Source organism: Mytilus trossulus, chromosome 11 (genome assembly GCF_036588685.1).
Source record: "Mytilus trossulus isolate FHL-02 chromosome 11, PNRI_Mtr1.1.1.hap1, whole genome shotgun sequence".
Taxonomy (NCBI): domain Eukaryota; kingdom Metazoa; phylum Mollusca; class Bivalvia; order Mytilida; family Mytilidae; genus Mytilus; species Mytilus trossulus.
The window spans coordinates 51,193,448-51,219,525 of NC_086383.1; the positions used below are offsets into that span (position 1 = coordinate 51,193,448).

General features: G+C 31.9%; 3 protein-coding genes across 3 annotated transcripts; 1 reads left to right on the top strand and 2 right to left on the bottom strand.

The window, feature by feature from the left end:
- The first annotated feature begins 527 nt into the window (after positions 1 to 527).
- Positions 528 to 3,109, top strand: LOC134690456 (ATP-dependent DNA helicase RecQ-like). Its single transcript, XM_063550428.1, has 2 exons — positions 528 to 1,038; positions 1,565 to 3,109. The coding sequence occupies exons 1-2, from the start codon at positions 578 to 580 to the stop codon at positions 2,670 to 2,672; spliced, it is 1,569 nt and encodes a 522-aa protein (XP_063406498.1). The 5' UTR covers positions 528 to 577; the 3' UTR covers positions 2,673 to 3,109.
- Positions 3,110 to 4,775: 1,666 nt separating this feature from the next.
- Positions 4,776 to 6,341, bottom strand: LOC134690457 (uncharacterized). The gene has a single exon (XM_063550429.1). The coding sequence runs from the start codon at positions 6,275 to 6,277 to the stop codon at positions 5,342 to 5,344; it is 936 nt and encodes a 311-aa protein (XP_063406499.1). The 5' UTR covers positions 6,278 to 6,341; the 3' UTR covers positions 4,776 to 5,341.
- Positions 6,342 to 13,099: 6,758 nt separating this feature from the next.
- On the bottom strand, positions 13,100 to 14,443 carry LOC134690140 (uncharacterized). Its single transcript, XM_063550116.1, has 3 exons — positions 14,375 to 14,443; positions 13,584 to 13,838; positions 13,100 to 13,207 (listed from the first exon to the last, which is right to left on the bottom strand). The coding sequence occupies exons 1-3, from the start codon at positions 14,441 to 14,443 to the stop codon at positions 13,100 to 13,102; spliced, it is 432 nt and encodes a 143-aa protein (XP_063406186.1).
- Positions 14,444 to 26,078: the final 11,635 nt, after the last annotated feature.

Below are 26,078 nucleotides of genomic sequence, written 5' to 3' on the forward strand. Positions count from 1 at the left end.
TTATTTATGTAAATTATTAGATTTCATCTCATCCACATGAACGTTATTTGTTTACTTGTAACAGGATGTTTTAACTGTAGATATTTGTATTACGCATGCGTGAATTTGGTATTGGGACAACTCGCCCTGTTTACAAGTTCGCCCTTGAAGTTACGAATTTGCAATCCTGCAGACAAGAAGATTTTGTTTTTATATAAATAAAAAGGATATATAAAGTGTTGTCTTTATTCATGGTTTTCCTTTGTCATGTGAATAAGATGCCCTTCGTAACATACATCCCGTTTTCAAGGGTCTCCTCCCGTCCTCCCGTTTAGGAGAAAAAAACTCCCGTGAATGAAATATTTCATGAATGAAAATTTTCAGACGCCATATTTGATAATTTCTTACTACTGTACTAACTCGAATAATTCAAGCCCTTTCCGTGTCCGATTTTCTCCCACACGAGGGTTTGAACTCTTAGTGATCATTGGTCGCGTCGCTGGCTCTCTGTAAGAGAGAGCCAATCGGCGACGATAAGATTGTGAGTATGCGCAAATGAAAGAAAACAATTTCCGGCCGCTAAATATAAACAAACAACATGGATGTCAGTAATGCTTTGAAAACAATAGAGATGAAATATGCCTTTAAATTTAAAGAAAAACAGATGGAGTCGATAAAATACATCATGGAGGGTAAAGATACATTCATTGTCCTACCGACAGGATATGGAAAAAGCAAAATATACACCCATTTACCCGAGATTCACGGTCTTGTGAGAGACACTCCTGGTACAGTGCTAGTTATTTCTCCGCTTCAGTCTTTGATGAAAGATCAGGTTTCAAAACTCAATAAGATGGGAATTTTAGCAACTTTAGTTGGAGAATGTCAAAGTGACAAAAACATTGCTGATTTGATACGAGAGGGTCAATATCAGCTGGTATTTTCTTCCCCAGAAGCTGCCTTGACACCAGGGTTTTGGAGACGTTGCTTTACCACTGGAGTATTCCACGACAACCTCCTTGCTGTTGTTGTTGATGAGGCTCACTGCATTATAGAATGGTAAGTTATCACGGTAATGATTAAGATAGGGCTATTACTTTGTCTGAAAGACTATACAATACAACATTCAGGGGAGGATCCAGCCATTTTAAAAAGGGGAGGGTTCCAACCACATGTTCCATTTAAATGCATTGATCATTAAACACCTCCCCCATCTGGAATTTAATGATGGACAAACACTATGTCTACATGAAGCAGTGTACAAAGATAAAAAGTACACACACACCAAAAATAGAGACAGACCAATAAATCAAAATGATTGTGTGAAAAAGGAAGGTACATGTACAATATAGCTGAAGACAGTTGTCAAAATTAATCATTAAATGTGTCATATATTAGGCTAAACAAATATATTTCTGTTTCCATATTTGGTATATATTTATAATATTACATTTATAAAACACATTTTGCTGACATACATGTATTTGGTTAACATGATTAAGCACTGTTTAACATTGTATGATTATAAGTTATAGGTCTACTTTTGCATAACAAATATTTATGGTTTTTGTACACTATTTTTTAGGGGTGATGATTTTAGACCAGAATATGGAAACCTTGCTCACCTCCGTTCCATTGTTCCAGATAAAACAGTATTCATAGCAATGACCGCCACTTCAACCAAAGAAATGAAAAGAAGAATAATTAAACACCTTGATATGTGCCAATCAGAGACACAAACTGTATGTATGTTGCCCGAAAGAAAAAATCTTACGTATGTGATCAAGAAATCAAGAAAACAAACAGATGAACTTCACTGGATCCTTGCAGACTTACTAGAAAACAAGGAAAATGCCAAGAAAACAATAATTTATTGTAGAAATATAGCGACATGTGCGAACTTGTATGAACAGTTTTATATTAACATTGATGATGCTATGAATTTTGATAGTAGACTCATTGCCATGTTCCATCGCTCCACAACAGAAGAAAATAAAGAGCAAGTGCTGTCTGAATTCCCAAAACAGGACAGTAAATTACGTCTGGTATTTGCCACGGTGGCTTTTGGTATGGGCGTTGACATACCTGATGTTGAAAATATTGTTCACTGGGGTGCCCCTCGTAGTTTGGAGCAGTATTCGCAGGAAAGTGGTCGTGGTGGAAGAGACGGTAGACAGTGTGTCTGTGTGTTGTACTTTTCAGGTATAGACATAGCTAAGGACAGATCAACTGATGCTATGAGGGAGTTTTGTCGTGCTACAGGGTGTATCCGTAAAGTTCTAAATGACCATTTCAGTTTGGGAACAGTAAGAGAGGCATCGAACTTTGAAAAAGATCTGTGTTGTTGCTGCTCTTTGTGTTCAGAGCAGTGCAATTGTACCAATTGTTTCATACCCAGATGTAATGCTGACTTTGTAAATGTAAGCGAACCTGTTGAGTGTGATGAACTTGCTGTACGGTATCTCACCAATAAGCAAATGAAATTATTAAAACTTAATTTGCAAGACTACCAAAGTGTTATATGTGAAGAAAATCCCAGCAACATCCACGACTTTGATTGTCAGTTAATAGAGGATATAGTTTCTCATTCTGATACCATTATGTGTATTGAAGATGTGATAGAATTGGGGCTTTCAAAACACGACTATGCTGAAGACATACTGTTGCTGATAGAAGAAATAGAAAACCTTTAAAACTGTTAAAACAATTTTTGTGAAGATACATTTGTAAATATACTTGTACATGAATTGAGGAATTAGGATAATACATGTATATACATGTATTACAGTCAACAAAGGGAATCAGTACTAGTTAACAAACACATTTAATAAAAAAAAGGAATCATGTTAAATTATTTTTAAGTTGCTTTTTCAAATCACCATTAGAGTACTAGTGTTGAAGGGATTATCTTTTTCCCTGTAACGCTTATTTTCAAAATTAAAGGTTCCAAGGACTGACAATATTTTTCCATTTTTTTTTATGACGATTTTGTTAGTGTCATGTTAAAGTGTCTGAGTATTATAAAGTTTCATTTTACTGACTAGTATCCGAAAGAAAAGGGACATTTCATGTTGCAATGGATAATTATTGTAATCATAAATTTAATCTCTATAGATTCAAACATGTACATGTATGTGTTTATATAATAAACTGTATGTACAAATGTAGTTTCTTCAATCTATTCTTTCTTATATATTTAATTAGTATATACAAATAAGGAGATGTGGTATGTTTTCAACTGAGACCATTAGTTTACCAAGTTCATACATATTAAATGTTCTGATTGACCTTTGAATAATCTTGGATCTTCAGTCATAAATTCCTTTGAACCTAAAGGATTACATTTTATACTTTCACTAAACAATGCTAAATATGTATAACATGTATAATCAATGACGCAAAGAAAACCAACATCGAAAATAGGACACCTAATGTTTACTACATAGACCTCCATTATATTATATTCATCATATTCTTGCGTCCTTTCTAAATACATGTACCAAGAATTTATGTACCTTTAAAAGTAGAAAATATTTAGCAAGAACCAAAGAATACATGTATGGTTTTCCCATTTGAATGGTTTTACACTAGTAATTTTGGGGCGCTTTATAGCTTGTTGTTCGGTGTGAGCCAAGGCGCCGTGTACTTTAACCTATAATGGTTTACTTTTTAAATTGTTACTTGGATGGAGAGTTGTCTCATTGGCACTCACACCACATCTTCCTATTTCTATCTGCTGTCACCAACAAATATACACGTACTACCAGTAGAAGTCTAAAACACCACCAGATCCTCCACTAATAAAAACTGGTTGCTAGGAGTCTCCTTAATTACACATAAGATACAGAGGGCGAGGGAAAATTAAAATTGTTGTCAACACCAAAAGGAAAGAAACCGAAAAGACAAACATCATGAACATGTCAACCAAAAAAATACAAAACAAAAATAATCTGAACAACAAGAAATCCCTACATTGAAATTAAAGGTGTCCTCTACTATGATGCTTAAATCAACCTTATTTGCCCTGGTGGACAGTTGTCTGTTTGACTATCATACATTGTATCATCTCTATATGTTTAAAAATAGGCTGCGGTTGTTTATGTTACTTATTTCTTTTTGGTTAATTTTTTTGACATAAATTAAGCTGGTAGTTTTCTCAATTGAATTTTTTTACACTGTCTTAACTAAGCTGACTATGTGGTATTGGCTTTGCTCATTGTAGAAGGCCCTACAGTGCCTTAAGATTGCTAATTTCTGTGTCATTTGGTCTCTTATGGAGAGTCGTCTCATTGGCCATCATGCCACATCTTCATTTTTATATGCAAGATAACTACAGCTGGAAAGACACCAATTTAACCTTGTGATGCAAACAATATCAATCAGGCTGATTATATCAATAAAATGTAACAAAACATGATTAAGACTGCTTTTCATGTTTATTATTGCTTGAAATTTTCCAAGCTGAAGTGACAATAATTTAATAAACAGATGAAAAACAATGAAATTTAAACAGTATACATACATGACATACAAGGTAAAAAAATCACATGACTTCGGAACAATTACCCTTTTCGAACTATAAAAACATAAAAAATGAAATTCTAATATTGTTGACACCCAGAGTTGGTGGACAGTCAATGTTTCTACCATATACATGTACATGTATACCAAAGATTATACATGTATACCAACGATTTAAAATAGCACACACAAATATCACAATTTTCTTTACATTGCACTTTTCACTTCATAATAATCAAAATAACATTACTTCTACTGTTATTGCACAGAAAATGTCATATTGCACATTAGATGTTTTCATTTTAAATTTCTAAGTAAATCATGAGAAAATGATAAATTATGCACTGAAGAAGAAATGACATGGTTAGCACTAGGCTGACTAATAAACATGTTTAACTTAAAAAATTGGAACACATGCATGAACCAGTCATGTGTTTTTATACCAAAAAAAAGCACTATAAATAAAGCCAACGTTTACCAAACAAATGCACTATAAATAAAACAAGTCTCAATTCAAAGCCATACAGCTGACAATGATATGTTCATACTTTTAAGAGACACAATCCAGAATCAGTCATTTGGCAGTATCTAGAGGTCAAAATAATAATGAATAAAAAAAACTTTCAACATGCTAAAAATGGGCTGCCCTCAACTCATTAAAACAACAAAAAGCACAAGTTATAAATAAAAAAAACACAACCTAATATAAAGCTTCCTGAGATTGAACATCAAATTGATGATTAAAATGGAGTACAGTAACTTAATTAAATATCCACATGTATGTATACAACATTTTTCAAAGCAACCATTGAACAATTTATCACAGTTAAGCACCTTTTGTTCATACATAATAGGATTTCCGTCTCTGTATCTTGGCGTACATTTCCTTCTTTTCTGTTAGCCATTTGTTAAAAGTCTTCCCTTTCAGGTCAGAAAGTGGATCAAATGGAATGCATTGGAAAGATTTGTGATAACGTCCTGGAATTTCATTGAATAGTTTCTCTGGTTGAAGTTGAGTAACAATCATGTTTATGTTCTTTTTCAAAGATGGTTTTGAATTTGAAGGCTTTCCAAAATAATGCCCTAGACCATTTACATATGCATCCATTATATCGTTGCATCCTTGAAGGCTTCTACCAACACGTTTTATTGATGTTGATGTTAGATTTCCATGCAGCGCATGCAAAGCATCCTTGGCTCTCATGTTAAAGAATTCCAAGGCCAGGTCACCTGGTACATTCCCACCTTTTCCACCATGAATATTGATTGACCGATTATGTTTCAATTCAAAGGCAAGCCTTGGAGGTAATGTTGCCATAATCTGTGCTTGAAGTTTGAAGGCTAGAAGGTGGTATTTTGTATGGTTTGAATTCGAAAACCTAAGCATATCAAATTTCCACATTCGAAAAAGGCGATCACCATCGTTCTCTTTGGCCGAGTCTTCTCTACACCAGTCCATCAAACCATCCCGAAGAACACAACATGTGTAATTGAACTTATAGTCAGTCTTGAATTCTATAGATTTTTCCTTCGTCTTCGTCTTTGGTTCATTGGCGACTGGTTCATATGGCTGTAATATTTCTAAATCTTTATATTGACAAGTTTGTCTATGGTTGCGACGACACAGTCCATCCAACAGGTAAGATTTTGGACAACCAGGATAACCGCATGGCACTCTATTTGTTTGAGTGTTGTCCTCTGTTGTTTCATCACAATCTAGAGTAAACCGTTCCGTCTTAATGAAACGATCAACAATAGTCTGAACAATGTGTTCCATTAATTCAGCTTTTTGTTCATCTGTTGCAAGATTATTTACATGATTATCGAATTCAATCAAGTTGTCTACTCCAAGGACTTGTAATGCAGCTAGGAGTATAAAACCTTGAGTGGTCAATCTCATAAACTCTCTGCAATCATTCACTGCTTTTGTCACCTGTTGGGGTAAAAAAAAAAAGGTCCTGGGCATGCGCTAATATAGAGGTCCTGGGCATGCGCTAATATAGATGGACGTGTAAAAAATCTCTCTTGTGGAATGGGACAATACGATGGATAACTAAAATATAACGGGTCAAAACTGAATACACTAACAACAGAGTGAATCTTGTATGCTTTAAACAAACATTTACAGCCAAATAATAATTTTTTGTTTACTTATCGAGACATAACTTTGTCAACATTCAAGGACAAAGGACAAACAACATGGCTGCCCCCACGGATCAAAACAATGAACTTAATTCAGAACCATTGATTTGTAGTTCACAACCTGTAATGTCTCTTAACACTCCAGCAATTAAACCATCAAACAAACGAAAAGAACTATTAAGTCCGGAGCTTCTCCCAGGAACACAAAAGCAAACAACACGTCAAATAAGACGTCGTAACTCAGTGGGAGATCTTAGAGAAATAGAAAAAAAAATACCTGCACCAAGGAAAAGTATTGCAGATAAAGTTTTAGAGGCCCTGTCTAGCCCTGATGTCATTAATAAAATTGTACCCATTCTTGCTGAAAAAATAGGTGAATCTTTTTCCTCAATGATTGAAGAGGAGGTAAAAAAGTGTGTTGATCAGCAAGTAAAACCGATAGCTGAACTAGTCGAACAAAATGGCAAAAGACTTGACACTGACAATATAAGAATTAGTAGATTATATTCTAATGTCGAAAACGTCAACGAAGGTGTAAAAAGTAACACCAAAATTGTTAATGAAATTGATACAGAAGTTGGCACTCTCTTCAAAAGAATTGCAGATCTTGAAACCAGATTAGAAAACCAAGAACAATATTCACGCCGAACAAGTTTGCGTTTTCATAATATCCGCGTGCCTATCGATCCCCGTACCGGTAAAATTCCTCACCCTATTAACACTGATATTTATATATTACAAGTCTGTAATTCCAAACTTGGCTTGAATCTAACTGTCAACGATATAGGGCGTAGCCATGTTATAGGGAAGGTAAAAAACGGCAAATCCCAGGTTATAGTAAGATTTCTATCATATCGTACAAGAAGCAAGGTTTATACAAACAAAAAAGCCTTAAAGGGTGATGCAGATGGCATATTCATAACAGAAAACTTAACACAGTATAGAACTGGTCTTACACAAAAGTTAGCCGATCTCAAGTATAACCATAAAATTTTCGCATACTGGACATCCGATGGTCGCATATTTGCCAAAACAACAGATAGAGGCACCAAAAAACTAATCAAAAACTATGACGACATAACAGCTCTTGATACAACCACAGACGACGACAATCAACATCTATCCCCAAGTACCACCAATCAGAACAGCGATGAGAACCACAGTAATGGCACAGATTAGATTACAAAAACATAAATAGTGTAAATATAATGTATCTTAGACAGTTGTCACTTGTTCTTTAAATGTCTCTAATGTACATAAAATTGCTTCATGTGTTATTAATATTGCTAGCAAGTAAATCTAGTATAACTTACTTGCATCAAAATGTGTCAAACAATTTAAAACGTCTGAATAAATTCATAAACTCGGGTTACAATAAGTCCTATGGTATGGGACTCTGGAGGTTCATGTCATTTGCATTCAACGTTTTTTATCTGGAGTTCAACATTGATAGTAAAAAAAAAAAATACAGAAAGCGTTGAATGTAGGTGATGTGGGCCTCCGGAGTCTTATATTATAGGACTAGGTTACAATGAGAAAATAGTATATAAAAAATCAAGTTATACGTTTTTCTTTCTTTTTCCATTTGACATATTTTCCTAATATCGATTTTGTTGTTGGTATTTCTTTTATTTTCTATTAATTTAATCAAATATATATAATTCTTGAAACCTCGTTTAAAGAATATTTGAAATGGCATCTGTATGTCAGTTATAGTTTCTACAAGAAGCAAATTTAAATAAACAACAACTTATAATTGTCCCAAATAATTTATACCTGTATAAAACTATTATACTGCTATCAAATATTGCAATTGAGTTTATCATAGTTGTAGGAAATCAATTTCAAGTCATGTTATCAGATGTTATATGTATATTTCATGTGCAGCTAAAGAACACCCCTTTTATATATTAAAGCTTTGATCAAAATCAAATAATCAAAAAAGAGATTTGCCATAGATAATAGCATAAAGTATTGAATAGTTTTGTTAAAAAAAGAAAAAAAAACCCGGAATTTATATTTAAATTTTGTTTGTGAACTCATTTTCCCATTTTATGAGTCGAAAATTATTTCCTTCAATTTAATGTGTTTTACAATGTACTTTTATCTTCTTTGTGTATATATGTTTAATACCTGTATGACTTTGAATGATGATGTGTGTGATCTATTTTTTGTGTGTAACCTGAATGGCAACCTGTCTTATAACATGTTATTGTTTGTTGTACTTTTACCTAATGGGTAACTGTATCGAACAATACAGGTTAGCCATAGGGTTATTTAACTCAGGTAAATTTCATTTTTCCGGATCAGATAATTTTTGTAACGGAGAAACTTTTTCGGAAATTCTACTTACCAATTGTCGTTGTTCATTTCTCGTCGTCTCCTTGTCGCTTCTTCAAAGCCTTGATCCAAACATAAATGTTTTATTCCTTCTATTTGTGTTACATTTTATCCTTATAATTGGAAGCGTTGAACAAAATCCTGGTCCAATTGAACATGAAAACGATTTTTCTCGTGAAACTGATAACTCCATATCAATATGCAATATTAACATTCGTAGTTTACGAAATAAGATTGATTTCATTCAAAATTTCGCAGAAGAGTTTGATATTGTTACAGTCACTGAAACGCACTTAGATCCAAACATAAATAACGAAGAATTAATGATAGATTCATTTTCACAAAATATATTCCGTAAAGATCGTAATAACGCCGGAGGAGGCTTACTCATTTATACAAAAGATGATATGTCAGTCACCAGAAAAGGTGTACTCGAAAACCACATTGACGAAACTATCTGGGTGGAGATCAGAGGTAAAGGTCAAACTTTTTTATTATGTTGTACTTATCGACCGGAATGGTCAGGTGTTGAATATTGGACACGGCTAAATCATGCTATAGAACTTGGTTATCAGTATACAGAAAACATTGTGATTTCTGGAGACTTGAATTCAGATTTATTTTCGTATAATAATAATAAGTTATATGATATAATTCATCAATTTAATTTAAAAAACGTAATTAATAAACCAACAAGGGTAACTGATCACAGTAGTACTTTGCTTGATCCAATCATTTTAAGTGATGCTATACAATTTTCTTTTTCTGATGTACTGAATGTACCTGATAACATCAGTGATCACGATGCCTCTATTATTTTTTTACAATGTCCAAAGTCCGAAACAAAGTCGTTTAAACGGGAAATATGGTTATATGAAAAAACAGATGTTGAAAAGTTTTCAAATATGTTGAATGCAATTGAATGGAATGAACTCTTTTCCAATGTTGAGGAAGTAGACGAAATGGTCACTATATTCACTGAAAAAATCCTCAGCATTGCAAGAGAGAGCATTCCAACCAAAATAGTAACTATACGTGGTAATGACAAACACTGGTTTAACAGTAATATCAGAAAAGCAATTCGAATAAGGGATAGGTTACGAAAAAAATCAATTAAATCTAAAAAAGAAACGGATATTAATAAATATAAGAAACAGAGGAATAAAGTGAACAATATGAAAAAGGAAGCGAAAGAAAATTTTGAGAAAAACTTGGAAAATATAATACTAGATAACGCTTCAGATTCTAAGACTTATTGGAAAATTATGAAGATGCTGATTAAGCCAAATAGAGGATCTAATAACATACCCCCATTAAAAAATATTCTTAATGATAATCGTTTTGAGGAGTTCGCCGATAGAGACGACGAGAAATGCGACATTCTAAATAAGTATTTTTGTTTCATTTCATCGCTAGCAGATGTTGATGCTCAATTACCCGATTTCGACAAAAAAACTAACAATTTATTGAATGATATAGTGATTAGTACTAGTGAAATTGTTGATATCATAAAAACTATAAATCCCAAAAAAGCGTCAGGCCCGGATGTCATTAGTCATAAGATGCTTAAAATTTGTCCCGACAAAATTGCAATTCCATTATGTATTATATTTAATAAATCCTTGCATCAGTGCAAATATCCTTCCAGCTGGAAAATTGCAAATGTTATAGCCTTATTTAAAAAGGGGGATAGTTCATTACCTTCAAATTATAGACCTATATCACTCATAAGTTGCATAGGCAAAGTCATGGAACGTGTTGTATATAAATATGTTTACAACCACTTACAAAGATTTAAATTAATTTATGAGTATCAATCGGGTTTTCTTCCTAAATGTTCAACGGTTCACCAACTGTTAGAAATATATAATTGCATATTGAACTCACTTGAAAAGAAAGAGATAAGTTGTTTTGTTTTTTGCGATTTCTCTAGAGCCTTTGATAAAGTTTGGCATGATGGTTTATTACATAAAATGAAGGCTTATGGTATAAATGGAAATCTGTTAAAATGGTTTAGAAGCTACTTAAGTGATAGAAAACAAAGGGTGGTTATCAAGCAATCTTCTTCAAAACTTTGCAGTATTTCAGCTGGAGTTCCTCAAGGGTCGGTCCTTGGACCATTACTTTTTATAATATATATAAATGATATTGCAGAAAGACTTATTTCACTGTGCAGACTCTTCGCAGATGACACATCGTTCAGCTGTGCGGATCGTGATGCTTTTCAGATAGAAACTGTGATAAACCATGATCTAGAACAGCTGAACGAATGGTCCAAAAAATGGTTAATGTCTTTTAATCCAGATAAAACAGAAATTATGTTATTTTCTAATGTTGAAACCCCAGAAATGAACTTTATATTCAATGGTAAAAATATACCTATTACAAATATGCATAAACATTTAGGGGTTACATTTAGCAACGATGCTAAATGGAATGCCCACGTTGATAATATTATCTTAAGCACGTCTAAACATATAAATATGCTAAGGAAGTTGAAATATAAACTGAGCAGGAAAAATTTAGAAAAACTCTATTTAGTTTTTATAAGACCTTTATTTGAGTATGCAAGTGAGGTTTGGGATAATATTGGGGTAGGTTATGTCAAAAAACTGGAGCAATTACAGCTCCAAGCTGCTAGGATAGTTACGGGCTTACCTATATTCACAAGCTCAAGGGTTATTTATGAAGAACTTGGATGGGAAACATTAGCTGAAAGAAGAGAGAGAAGAAAAATCCAAATGTTTTATAATATTCAAAATAACAATGTTCCAGAATATTTGTCAAATTTAATTCCCCAAAAAATACAAAGTATGACGGTCTATCCTCTACGCAATGGAAATGACATCATAATTCCATTCTGCAGACTAGCATTAACTAATGATTCTTTTATTCCATCAACCATACGTCTTTGGAATAATCTTGATGATTCAACTCGTGATGTGGAATCAATTAATAAATTTAAAACTGAACTAAAAAACCGTTATCCTCAGAGTAATATTTTTGTACCGAAGCAATATGAATTTGGAAATCGAAAATTGAATATAATTCTCACCCAACTTCGATGTTTTGCATCATCCTTAAACTATGATCTATATAGGGTCAACATTATTTCTGACCCTTCCTGCCGCTGTGGTGTTAATCGTGAAGATTCCTATCATTTCTTTTTTAAATGTATATTATATTCAGACATACGAAATAAAATGTTTGAAAGTCTTCGCTGGCTTCCAAATGATTGTAAAATTAACATAGAACTTCTTACCTCGGGTAGTTGTCTTCTTTCTCTAGAGCAAAACCAAAACATTTTCAAAAATGTCTTTGAGTTTATTAAAAGTTCGGAAAGATTTCAAATTGTCTAGGTAGCAAACCATGATCGCACACACATCATCATCTAAGTAAGATTTCTGCTCCCTTTTTTTTGTCCTTTTTATTTATTTTTTTTAATTTGGTTTTTGTTTTTTTATTATTTTTTGTTTTTTGGTTTTTTTTTTCTGTTTTCAAAATAATTTATTCATTTATATATTTTTATTTTTATTTATTTTTTCTGTATTATTATTGTTTTCTTTTTCTTCAATCTTCAATTTTCCGTCTTTTGATCCATATTTATATATATATTTACTAAATTAGATATACCATTCTTTACATGCATGCTCATACATATATTTTTGTATTATATTGCTATAAATGTTAAATGGAGAAGACTTCATAAGTCTGTTTGACTTGTGTCTTATCCAATTTGTACTTTAACAAATAAAATATGTTTAAACTAAAAAAAAAAATAACTAAAAGAAAAAGTATTGTAATAATATTTTTCTATTATAATGACACTAAGTTATAATAAGAATTGTAAAAATGAGGTTAATGCCATCTAGGTTTAAGAGATTTTTGTTGTTTGATTGCTGTCTCATTCATGTACACAGACATCTCCTTTTTTACCGTAACATAATATAATTTACTGTCAGAACAGTCTGTGAAGAATTGTCCGAGTAATATATAAGTGTTGTGATATGGGAGTTTTACAGTGTTCTCTTTAAACTACCTAAATTACGTACATTCCTATCTTATTGGGCTATTGTGTCTGATGATATTCCTTTAATTAACATATTTTGAATAATCATCAAATTACCTCTGATTTTACTCCACGTCTATCAAGCATATTCTTTAACTGGAACAATGTTCCTCTTTCACCAGATGATGAGCCTTTGAACAGCATATTAAATGATTCCTGTAATAATGAGAATTACACAAAGCTATAATAATTATGTAAAGAAAGGCATTATTTCATAAACTCATATAAAACATAAAGTTAATTTCGGCTTGTTAATCAAATATAATGTTCAAAGTGACATACAAAATTTAAAAAAAAATTAAACTTAGTATTAAAGAATTCAATACTGAATACTTAGTAAAATATTTCAATACTGAATACTTAGTAAAAGATTTCAATACTGAATACTTAGTAAAAGATTTCAATACTGAATACTTAGTAAAAGATTTCAATACTGAATACTTAGTAAAAGATTTCAATACTGAATACTTAGTAAAAGATTTCAATACTATATGACTACATTTTTACCAATCTGAAAAAAGTGTGCTCTTACCTGTAATGATATTATGTGGCCATGCCAGTCCTCGCTTTTCCAAACATATCCATCTAGCCTTTGCTCTGGTGTCCTTGCATCTTGCCTGGCTCTCTGTGCTCCATCACCCCTTTCTACACTTAATGCATCGCCACCAAGAAGTAATGGTATCATTTTACCGTTCTCTGTTGTTGGCACATACTGTTGCAGGTGTTCCATTATCTCAATCATCTGTTCCATGATGTTCTCGTCTTTCTCTAAAATGCCTAACGGAATCTTTAAAAAAAAAAAGTTTGTTATTAACTTAAGTGTGCAGACATACAAATATTGTTTCATTATATATGTTCTATATATATATAGAACATAGGTAATAAACGCTTGAACCAAGAATACAATATACATGGATTTATATATTTTAATTTTACCTGCAGTATCTTTTATCAATTGATCAATTATTTAATAAGGCCACACTTGAAAATATTTTGGTTTGTCCAAACCCTTCTCAAAGTTTTAAACAGTGGGTAGGTACATTAAGGAAGGCATTTTCTTTCTTTTTTTGACAAAGAGAAGTTAAAAGTGTTAAATGTTTTGTAGTCTCCATGTCTATCTGATAAAAAAAGAACTTTTTCAGATCAGGAAAAAAAAAGATTTTGAGCAGGCAGTCTAGAAGGTTAGATCAAACAAACATTATCTTTTTTATGGCCTAAAATAACAGCATAATTTTTTACTTTGTTTTCTCATAAAATTGATCATATCTACATGTACATGTACATTGAGACAAATTTATGTTTTAAAAATATTGTATCACTTACAATGTTGCTCTTTTTTTCTGATTGCTTCGAATATTGGTGCTGGATATGGTATTCCACTAAATGCTTCATTGCGAAGTGGTATTTCCGGTTGACGGACTTTATCGACGAAGGCGTTCAGGCGTTAATGTAGCCATCGTAGATCAGCGGAATATAACGACTGAATTATTCGGGTTACTACTGTACGGGTGTAATTGACACCTGTGTTGAATTTTACCTGAACATCAAAGAAGATGTATAATTATATGGCTTCACTTGACAGCTTGGGTGTCAAACATACTGGTAATCAACGATGTTTACCTCCGGCTAACTGCCGTTGTGTTAATCAAAACGATGTGTATAGGGAATATTGAAATACTTTTTTGTTACTTCCCTTTGTTTTAGCCTGTTTTCAGTTATTTTGCTTTTAAAGGTGTAAATTGTTAAAAGACTATAAATGATTAATATTTTAATCAAATAATCATAAAATGATGTTGATTAAATGAATTTAAATGATTTTGGACAAATAAAAAAATTAAAATTTATAAATTATTTTAGCAATCTAGACCTCCTTTCAAGGATTACATTGAAGTTTATATGATAAATTTGTTTCTTCAGGATTATAAGTTAACATACAATATGTACAACTAGACTAATTAAATGTCTAGTTGTCAGATTTATTAATTCCTAGTAAAATCTTGAAATTTATATCTGTAAATGATAGTATATATTAGATTATATTGTGTAAGCTAAGAAATAGCGATATATTTTACATTGTATTTAAGTCTTTTTAAGCTTTCTACAAATATGACTTTCATAATGCTTAAAATCCATGCAGTACTAGTGTTAGTGTGTGTTATTTTTTTAATTAATTTACGATGTTGCAAATATACATGTGGAGCTTATTTCTTTCTTATTTGTCTAAACATTTACAAATGATAAGGAGATGGAGACATGAACCAAAAATATATACAGATATATAAATATAATGATTTATTTGCAAGCAGTGAACAATCATTTGTCAAAAACAAAACAAAACAAGAAACAGATTCTTCTTATTATTTTATTTTATTCAAATAGAGAGTCAATAAGGGAACTATAAACATTACAACTTGATGGAAATTTGAAGAAAAACACAATTTCTACATCATTTGGTCACATTTACGACAAAATTTATGTCGATAAAAACATGATGTTTTGACAATTCAGTACTTAATAGATGCATAGTTCTTGGGGAAAAGTTTCATCAAATAATATGAATATAAATGACTTTTTTGTGCTCATTTTTTACAGTGGGTTGTGATGATCTTCCATTTAGGTTACCCTCATTTGGAGTGTTGTTCCCAACCTGTTAAAGGTCCATCTTTGTGCATTATTCAAAATTGGAAATTTCAACAAGCATCTAATATTCTTAATCTGGAAAATAAACCCTGGTCTCCTAGCTTCATGTATATTTTTTCTACCGATTTAATATATAAGTAGAATCATGCAAACAGACTTAAGGAAAAGGCATGTAAGTTCATCATACAAATATGACACTTTTTCTAGACAATCCAGATCTTGCAAAATACGTCGCTAAAATGGTAACCTTTAAAAACCCATATGGGAACTTTCAAAAGTTGGCGGGTATGTAACAAGTCTTACTATTTTTATGCTCAATTTATGGGCAATATGTTTTCTAGTCTGTCCGTCCATCCTGCTTCTGGTTATAAAGTTTATGGTCGAGGTAGTTTTTGATGAAGTTGAAATCCAATCAACTTGAAACTTAGTACACATGTGTTCCTCTTGATATAATCTTCTTAATTTTACTGCCAAATTAAAGATTTTACCTAATTTTCATAGTCAACAGAACATAGAAAATGATTGTACAGATGGGAAATCCATGTACTTATGACCTTTTCTTGTTTGAAGAAAAAAATACATTTTAACAATAATGGAACAAAGCAGCCTGGGTAAGTGGGCCTGCTTTTATGGTAATTCAAGTTACTTTTTATTAACCTTCTTCCACTTCAGAGCTATCAGCTCTTTGATTTTTTTTAAAGATCAGCTATTCAATAATTCAATTCTATGAAGCAGTTAGTATACTAGACTCAGGGGCGGATCCAGGATTTTTGAAACTAAGAGAGATATTTCCAAAAACGGAATTTATATACCGTCGAGCGGAGCGAGCCGATTTTTTTTTTGACAACTTATTGTAAAAAACATATAAATCGTGAGTAACATGAGAACTCTTTTTTTTTCGTTCAAAGGGGAGAGTGTACGACCTCTACGTCAACCCGGATCCGCCACTGCGACTGCAACCTTGTCTAATATATTTATCATGAGATTTTCCGGAGAAATAAGTCCTGAAACGAGTTGTACAATATATGCGCACCAGATTTCGCGCCCCCTGTCAAAAAAAGTCTGTTTCCTGTAATTGTGAAAGAAATGGAAAAAAAAGACGATTTTGTTAAGATATACTTTAAGATATAACCAAGATATTGTGAGAACACAGAAAAGTAAGTGAAAATAAAACAGACTTTATTCGAAAAAAAATGGTTCTTTTAGAACGACAGTCGACATGCAAAAAAATATGAATTGATCAAAATTTTTCGTTACCAGTATATAACGACCTATTTACTATGTTTATGCAAAGAAATAAACAAGTTTCTAAAAATTGTGATCGCATAGAAGTTTTCATATCAATTATTAAACTTTACGAGTTGTCTCCACTTAACAGTCCTTGAATGGTCGATTTGAAGCTATGTCTTGTATTTCTTTCATATCTCTACTTTAACAAATTCACTCAAAAGGTATGATTCTTCCATAAGATTAGCAAAGTATTCTATAAAATATATAGTAAGTTAAAAACTATATTTCAAATCACCATAAGATAGTTTCATTTATATCTTCACTTAATTATTCTGTTCTTACACAGTAAAAAAAAATTACCACAACAGCTGACATGGTGCGCATTTTCACAGTTTATGTGTTAACTATGAACGAAGTTTTTTACCCCAGTTTTGTGGGGTTTTTCGACCCCAGAAAAACGTGTTCATCCCACAAACCTGATTATTTAGCACCAAGAAACAAGAAGAAAACAAATTGAGGGTAAATAAATTATCAAGAAACATGCATTAAAGTCATTCTTTAAAGTGGTGTTTTTTTAAAAATGTATTGGAGCAACCATTCAACTTTAAAAACAGGGGGGGTATGGGGGTATGTGTCCGAATTTTTTTTCGAGCAAAGCCTGAACAATTTTATTTACCTTTCATGTTTTTCAACGCTATCAATCAAATTATCTTTTTCAATATTTAACACTATAAGGTAAGGGGAAAATCTGGATTCAGAATATTTTTTTTGTCATCTTCTTGAACAGAATATTTTTTTCATCAAATTGGGGATCTAGGAAAAAACCATAAGCCCCCCCCCCCCCCCCCCCCCCCCCCCCCTTTAAGTTAAATGGTCGTTCCCTTAACTTGAGATTTAAACGTAGACTAACTGATTGAGTTATGCAATATCATAATAGGGAATGTTGAGTTTTTTTTATAAAAGGATAATGTCATAATATGACAATATTATAAGATGTAGTTTGATTGGCAATGAGACAACTCATATGAAGGGGATGTCAGCAAACATAGGCAACGGTTACGGTAAGGATTCAACAATGAGAAAAATCCATACTGTACAGTTGGCTTATAAACGCCCCGACTTGAAAAATGAGGAACAATTCAAAGGAAAAAACAAACGGCCTGAATTATAACAAAACACTTTATGAAAAACAAATATGATTGACAGAAATTAACAGGGTTGTGGAAATATTTGTTGTGAGTAGTTGTCCCTAGGCAAGTAAAACTAAATTTTTTATTGTCGAGAAAAAAGTTACTTGCCCTGAATTTCACAATAAAAATTGAAGTAATTTATTGTAAGCTTGTATGATTCTTAATTTTTAACTGTTTGGATGTTTGTGATATGTGTTTATGTGTGTGAATAAAAGGATGTACACATGTATATGGTTAACTTCAATAAGACAGAAACCCAACAGTAAAACAACCAAAAGACATGTGAAGGGCAATTTTGCAATGTTTTTTGAATGATGGCCAGTATACATATGTACATGGTTTAATACATGGTATAGATACATCCCTGTCATTTTATAAGTTTTGAAACCAGCGAAGAAATGACTAATTAATACATGTATTTATAATAAATGATTAGGTGTCCCTTTTATCTATTAAATTGCCAACAAATTAATACATTGTAACAATTTGTATATACTTTTAATTAGAAAGATGTGATTGTCGGTGTTTTCTACAAATTGTGCAAAAATTAAATTTATTTCAGAAGTTTCTTTACCATGTTTACTGGAGAACCAAGGGCAGGGGAAATCTGATAAGCATGTTATTAAAGCATGACTTTTCAAATTCTCGTTCGTCCTGAATATGCATGACATATTTGCCACTGGACGTTAGGCAACCAACAATCAATCAATCAATCAAATTCTGGTTTTAATTTTTTCATATTCTCTGTCTTTTTCCCTCTCTGCTTTTATGTCCCCGCCGTAGCAGAGGGTGCATTTAGCTTTATCCTTGTCCGTCCATAGGTATGTACATATAAAAAAGAAGATGTGGTATGATTGCCAATGAGACAACTATCCACAAAAGACCAAAATGACACAAACATTAACAACTATAGGTCACCGTACGGCCTTCAACAATGAGCAAAGCCCAAACTGCATAGTCAGCTATAAAAGGCCCAGATAAGACAATGTAAAACAATTCAAACGAGAAAACTAACGGCCTTATTTATGTAAAAAAAATAAAAATGAACGAACGAACGACAAACAAATATGTAACACATAAACAAACGACAACCACTGAATTACAGGCTCCTGACTTGGGACAGTTACATATATAAATAATGTTGCGGGGTTAAACATGTTAGCGGGATCCCAACCCTCTCCCTAACCTGGAACAGTGGTACATGTATAACAGTACAACATAAGAACGAACTATAAAAATCAGTTGAAAAAAGCTTAACTCAACATGTACGTCTCAAAGTTGGTTTCCATTCTTTAACTTAAATTTGCCTCAACCAATTGTTATGAAACTTATACTGATCGAATGCTTATTACCACAAAATACAGATCAAGTTTAATTTTGGTGGTGTCACTTTAACCGTTCTAGAGTTATGCCCCTTTACAAAAGCTGAATTTTTTGTTTCTGTTTTCTAACTTAAGTTTGCCTCAAACAAATGTTATGAAACTTATACACAATGCTTATTACCACAAAATACAGATCAAGATTGATTTTTGGTGGTGTCACTTTTACTGTTCTAGAATTATGCCCCTTACAAAAGGAAAAATTGCTGAATTTTTCGTTTCTGTTCTCTTTCTTAAGTTTGCCTCAACCAAATGGAATGAAACTTACAATGTATACACAATACTTCAAGGTTGGGCGGTAAATACCACCCCCGGTATTTACCAGTGGTATTTACCGGTATTTACCGCCCCGGACAATACTCCCAAAGTGGTCAATACTGGCAAATACTGGTCAATTGAAATTTTCATGGTTGTTCTACTATTAATTGAAGTAAAATCTTGATAAAAAGTCAAATATAATGTGTCAGCTTATAAAATTAATAAATTTGATATGTTTTATTCATTTATAACACTTATTCTTACTGATTTAAAATTTAGTTTTTATGAATTATGAAATTGCATACCTAAGACAAATTCATATTTTATTTCAACATGTTTTAATCAATAAATTTTTATTCAAAATGTATAATTTTACAGGTAATTAAAATTAAAGGTAAATAAAACTACAGGTACATTGTAAATGAAGTTCCATGGGTCGGTGCTTTTCATTTGCGCCAATTTGCATTTCATTTGCGCCAAAAAAATCTTTCATTTGCGCCACAAACCATATTTCATTTGCGCCAAAAACTAAATCTTTCATTTGCGCCAATATTACAGGTAAGTACAGGTTAATACAGGTGATAATAGTATAAAACATAAAAAACTTCAAAAAGTCTTTTAATGATGAAGAAACATATTCCTCAGAAATACAGGTAATAATAGTATAAAACATATTTTTTTCAAAAAGTCTTTTAATAATGAAGAAACATATTCCTCAGAAATCAGTTATCATAAAATCATACAAGTTAGGCTAAAATCATCCAAGTAATGTTAAAACCTGAATAAAACCTTGGTAAAATCATGAAAGTAATGTTAAAACCTTGATAAAAACAGAAAAGAAAGCACTATACACTGGAGTACATTATTGAGACATTTGTTAGCACTACCAACACCTCAAATATTTTTTTTGTCTCAGATTTGACTATGTCCATCTTGACACCTCACACTGGACTGGTCATGTGAACACTACATATATAATTATAATCTTGATAACTCTCAGTTTTGTATTAGAAATGAGTACGAATTCACACATGTATCCAGGGGGAGTTATGTACAAACAAAAAACAAAATAAATCTTAAATAATATTTAACTTTTCCGTTATATTACCTGTCATACCTGTAAAATGGCGCAAATGAAGGTGTTTTTTTTTGGCGCAAATGATATATAACCTTGTGGCGCAAATGAAAGGTTTGATTTTTTAAAAATTGGCGCAAATGAAATGCGCCCCTTTTTACCTATCACCTGGCATTGCTAGGTGTGAAAATTTAATTACTAAAACAACAGCCCCCAATAAAAGTTGACAGTACATGGGTTGAAAGTAATAAAATTGTCACAGATATATGAAGACTCCTTTAAACAATGAATTATTTCCTGTCTATAGCTATTTAACGTTGAGATAAAAAAAATATTTCATGCTGGAAATGGAAATTTGAAGTAGGGACAAAAAGTTTTTATCTTTTACTATACTATTACAAAATGTATGTACACATAATCAATGTAGATCCCTGTTTGAATTTACAAAGAATTAGAAATGAAAGCATTAAAACTGATTTGAACACTTTCAATATATAAATTAGTTATTAATTATAATTATAATTGACCATGTAGATAGTGGTTTTTATAGTAATGACCACTCAAAATTTCAATCGACCAGTATTTGCCGGTATTTCCCAGTATTTGCCAGTATTTCCCGGTAAATACCGGTTTTTACCACTGGCATGGTCAATACTAGACCGCTTTTTTGCCAACCTTGCAATACTTACATGACTTATTACTACAAAACACAGATTCCATGGAGATTATTTGGCCCTGCCCCCTCAGTAATGGTTTATTGACGTTAAAACTTTTGCTTCGTTTACATGTATTTGTTTGTGATTTGGTCAGTTCAAGCGGAACCATAAGTGGTAGGCCAATGTTAATTGGTATGCATATATCATGTATATATAAGCATTGGCACGTCTCATTTTCATGGAGAATATTTGGCCCGGCAACTTGCGTTAATCTTCTTGACTTGAGACAGACACATGTGTAATGTGTTTATAAAGGGAGACAACTTGCATTAATCTTCTTGACTTGAGACAGACACATGTGTAATGTGTTTATAAAGGGGGACAACTTGTGTTTATTTTCTTGACTTGAGACAGACACATGTGTAATGTGTTTATAAAGGGTAACAACTTGTGTTAATCTTCTTGAATTGAGACAGACACATGTGTTATGTGTTTATAAAGGGGGAACTATTTTATTTTAGAATTGAAACTGGGACTAGATTTGTTATTTTTCAGCACAAACAAAATGGTATTTATATATTCTTTTTTTTTAGGTCTAAACAGTAGTGAACGCTGAAGAAAAGTGAACAGAAACGTCAAAACAATAATTTCCTGTTAGATATACATGTGGCCTACATAGATCTATTATATAGAAAGGAGGAAAGTGATTCAGGTAAATTGTGCAGTTAATTCAGAGTATTAGGACTTTTATATAAACAGTATTTATTTATAATGACATCCGCCATTAATGATTTAACTAAATACAGATCAGAGAAAAGTGATCTTAGTTGAATATATAAAAACAATTTAAGCCTTTGACCATCTGACCATGCAAAACATTTTTAATGATAAATCTATTAGCTATATAATTGGTTTTGTGTCGAGCATAAAGCAATAAACTATTTTATATCCATGTTGTTGAACTATTCATACCCTCAGCTGTAAACTCATAGTAGAGAAACTGTAAATGTGGCGAATTACTCAATATAGTTTATCAGGCAATAGACAAAAATCATATTAAATGTGTTCCGAGTACGTTCACTGCTCAGAGTCTGAAAAGACCATTTTTTTGCTCAACCAGTAATGTTGAGTACATATTTTAATTGGCAAGCTCAGCCTAATCTTGGCAATACCTAATTAACTGTACTTAACTTTGGCAAGAAATATCCAATTGCACATGTACAGTATTGTACAATAGCAAGAAAAATCCAATTGCACAGTATTGTGAAATAGCAAGAAATCTCATTTTGCACAGTTTTGCACAGTATCACAATATTGAACAATATCACAGAATTGGACAATAGCATAGTATTGCACAATATCACAGTATTGCACAATATAACATTATTGCACAATATCACAGTATTGCACAATAGCAAGAAATCTTCAATTGAAAATTAATACAAATATTTTAACCCATTTCAAATTTTTAAGATATTTCACCAAATAAATTTTGTGTCAGAATCCTGTATGATGTCAAAAATTAGATTAAATTTTCAAATTCAGACAGTATCAGACTTGAATATTGTGTCCAAACTTGCACAAACTGTTCAAGGTTTCGACCTCTGCGGTCGTATTAGGTTGCGCTCGGCGAAGCATTTTATTTTATTTTTTTAAAGTTGGGGTCTGACAGCATAAGTTAGTGCCATTTTTATGCCTCACTTATGCCCCACTTTGGTCTGTACCTACAGTTGTAGTCCATCCCATCCGTACATCTGTCCTTCTTTAGGTTTAAGGTTTTGGTTAAAGTGTTTGGTCAAGGTAGTTTTTGATGAAGTTGAAGTCCAATCAACTTGAAACTTAATACATGTGTTACCTATGTTATGATCTTTCCAATTGTAATGCCAAATAAGAAAATTTCATGGCGCACTTAACATAGAAAATGATAGTGTGAGTGGGGCATTCGTGTACTATGGACACATTCTTGTTTACATTTAGTGAAGATCTTTATTGCACTTTATATGTGGCTATATTACAATAAACCATTTGAAATAATGATGTATTCTTAGGAAAGGGTTGTGTTTTTTTATGGTTTACGGATTTTTCATATGAAAATGTCAGGTGTGTGGGTCAGAACAAAAAAGAAACAAATTCTTACAAGACAGAAAAATATGTATAAATTTCAATCATTTTAGTATGCTGCATCTTAATTTTCAGTTCCAAACATTATTGTGCAGCTGTTTTAAACGTGCAAGCATACCATCGCCACATAGGTTTGTAAAATGGGGAATGTCCACGGACAATCAGGAAATAATTGGTCATTTCACAAACAAACAAAAAAAAAGACCAGCTACTGGTTGCTTTTTATCAACTTTCAGAAAACATAGTACATGTATAAGCTTTAGCATGTTTAAGCACGAAAAACACGTAAAATAAAAGTTGCAAACATGCGAACGAAAAATAAAACTTGACCATCCATGTCATAAACGAAGTAGACTCTCTAATGAATATCGGTTTCATCCTTTGGCAGGCAATCTCGCTTTTGAAATCCAAACAAACGAAAAATAAAATTCAATCTATGAACAATAGCATTCCAAATTGTTAATGGATATTTGTTACTTTTAAATTGACGTCTTTCATGTTTGTACGGGTCCATTTCATCGGAATTATGAAACAAAAGGAAAACAAACTGATGGTAATGGGCTTTTAACATAGGTTTAGTTTCGCAAAATTATTTGCGTCAGCAACGTTTCAAGGTCAATTTTGATTGTCTATTTTTATGGCACACAAACACAACGGATTATGCTTAGATTTCTTAATATTTATTTATATTTAGTTAGTAGTTTTCACAAAAGGAATAAATATAATTGACCGATTAATAGCCAGTGAAGAAGATGCAATCGAAGTTTCTCTTTGTGAAACTACACATATATAAAGACTTAATATTCCAATTTAAAAGGTTGACTACACGTATTAATGTTAGATAAGCAGGACACAGAATGATGTCATGCTATAATGAATATGTCCTAAAAACTTTTCCACTAATTAGCTTTGTATGGTACATGTACCTTTTCTTTTTTTAATTCATGACAGGTACATAAAAATTCAGGGAAAGTTTTACCAGTATTTATATCAATGTGAAACAAACTGAAATTAAGCTTCATGAATTTTTTATATTTTCAGATTGAAGATCTACTATTAGTTTTTATTGATTCAAGGTCCAGTAAAGTTATTACTATCTATAGGTAAGTGAACATTACATTGATATTGTATTGGAACGTTTAATGATTTTTTTATCAAATGAAAAGGATTCATTCTAAATAGCATTAGACCCGTGTTTGTATTAAAGGGGAGATAATCCATAGCTATAGGATTCATTTTAAATAGCATTAGCATGATTAGACCCGTGTTTGTATTAATTATTTTAGAACAAGTTTAAAATTTGCACTTAGCAACTTTTGTGACGGGATACAAAAAATAAAATGACACAATTACAAAATTAATTGTACTTCGAAGTTGAAACTAATTAAACATTGCAAGAATTACAAATAGAGTTGTTAACTTAGAACATGTAGAAATCAAATTGTGCTTTTTAAATGTAAGATGGGAGGTCTATGTCAATGAGACAGCAACCAATCAACAAAAGAGATCAACATTTTATTTAAAAATAGATAAGTGTCTCTATAAAGTGTTGTTTTTGTTTCATTTATATTTTCAGTTTGAAAATCTATTATGTCTATTTTTTTTTTTAATTTGATAATTGTCCAGTCCTTGTGTTCATTGTCCAGTCCGTGTGACTCTTGTCCAGTCAATGTGATCCTTGTCCAGTTGAGTTTCTATTATAGGTATGTTTAATTGTTTGTGAACTAGATAGAATTATTTTACTACTGAAATTATTTTAAAAAAAAAGAGGCGAATGTAGAATTTTAACTCTGACAGGGGGAGATAATTAACAGATATATTTTACATTCAAAATATTACAACACTAGTTTTTATTTATGTTATAAACAAGACCTTAAAATATCTTGTAAAAGTGAAGGTTTTAGAGGTCTATATCAATGAGACAGCAACCAATCAATGAAAGAGGTAAAAATTGTATCAAACAATAGACTTATATAATATCTTTATAATATGTTATAATTATATTCCAACCTGAAATAGAAACATTTATATTCTCATTTTAAACATATATCATCAGTATTTATTTGATCCCTGTCCAGTCAAGTCAATCCCTGTCCAGTCAATTTGATCCCTGTCCAGTCAAGTTGATCCTTGTCTGAGTTGTCCAGTCAAGTTGATCCTTGTCCAGTGGAGTTGATCCCTGTCCAGTCAAGTTGATCCTTGTCCAGTGGAGTTGATCCTTGTCCAGTCAGGCTGTTGTTATAGGTAAGTACATCATATGTGAACTATATAGGATCATTTCAATACTGAAATTTGTTTCCAATGTAAAATATTCAAACTCTTAAAGGGGAGATAATCAACAAATAGTTTGAAAATTCATAATACCCAAGACCAATATTTTATAGTAAACAAGACACACAAATCAAATTGTATTGGAACGTTTGATGATTTATTTTATCAAATGAAACTCAGAAATATATTATAATTTTAATTGTGAAA

What these genes read in the sequence shown, in the direction of transcription:
- LOC134690457 (XM_063550429.1), bottom strand. Translation starts at nt 6,277, where the DNA reads ATGGAACACATTGTTCAGACTATTGTTGATCGTTTCATTAAGACGGAA.
- LOC134690140 (XM_063550116.1), bottom strand. Translation starts at nt 14,443, where the DNA reads ATGAAGCATTTAGTGGAATACCATATCCAGCACCAATATTCGAAGCAA. An exon ending in CAGAAAAAAAGAGCAACATT is followed by an intron (nt 13,839 to 14,374) that starts GTAAGTGATACA and finishes TTTTTTTTAAAG; the next exon opens with ATTCCGTTAGGCATTTTAGA. An exon ending in GCCACATAATATCATTACAG is followed by an intron (nt 13,208 to 13,583) that starts GTAAGAGCACAC and finishes TCATTATTACAG; the next exon opens with GAATCATTTAATATGCTGTT.
- LOC134690456 (XM_063550428.1), top strand. Translation starts at nt 578, where the DNA reads ATGGATGTCAGTAATGCTTTGAAAACAATAGAGATGAAATATGCCTTT. An exon ending in GCTCACTGCATTATAGAATG is followed by an intron (nt 1,039 to 1,564) that starts GTAAGTTATCAC and finishes ACTATTTTTTAG; the next exon opens with GGGTGATGATTTTAGACCAG.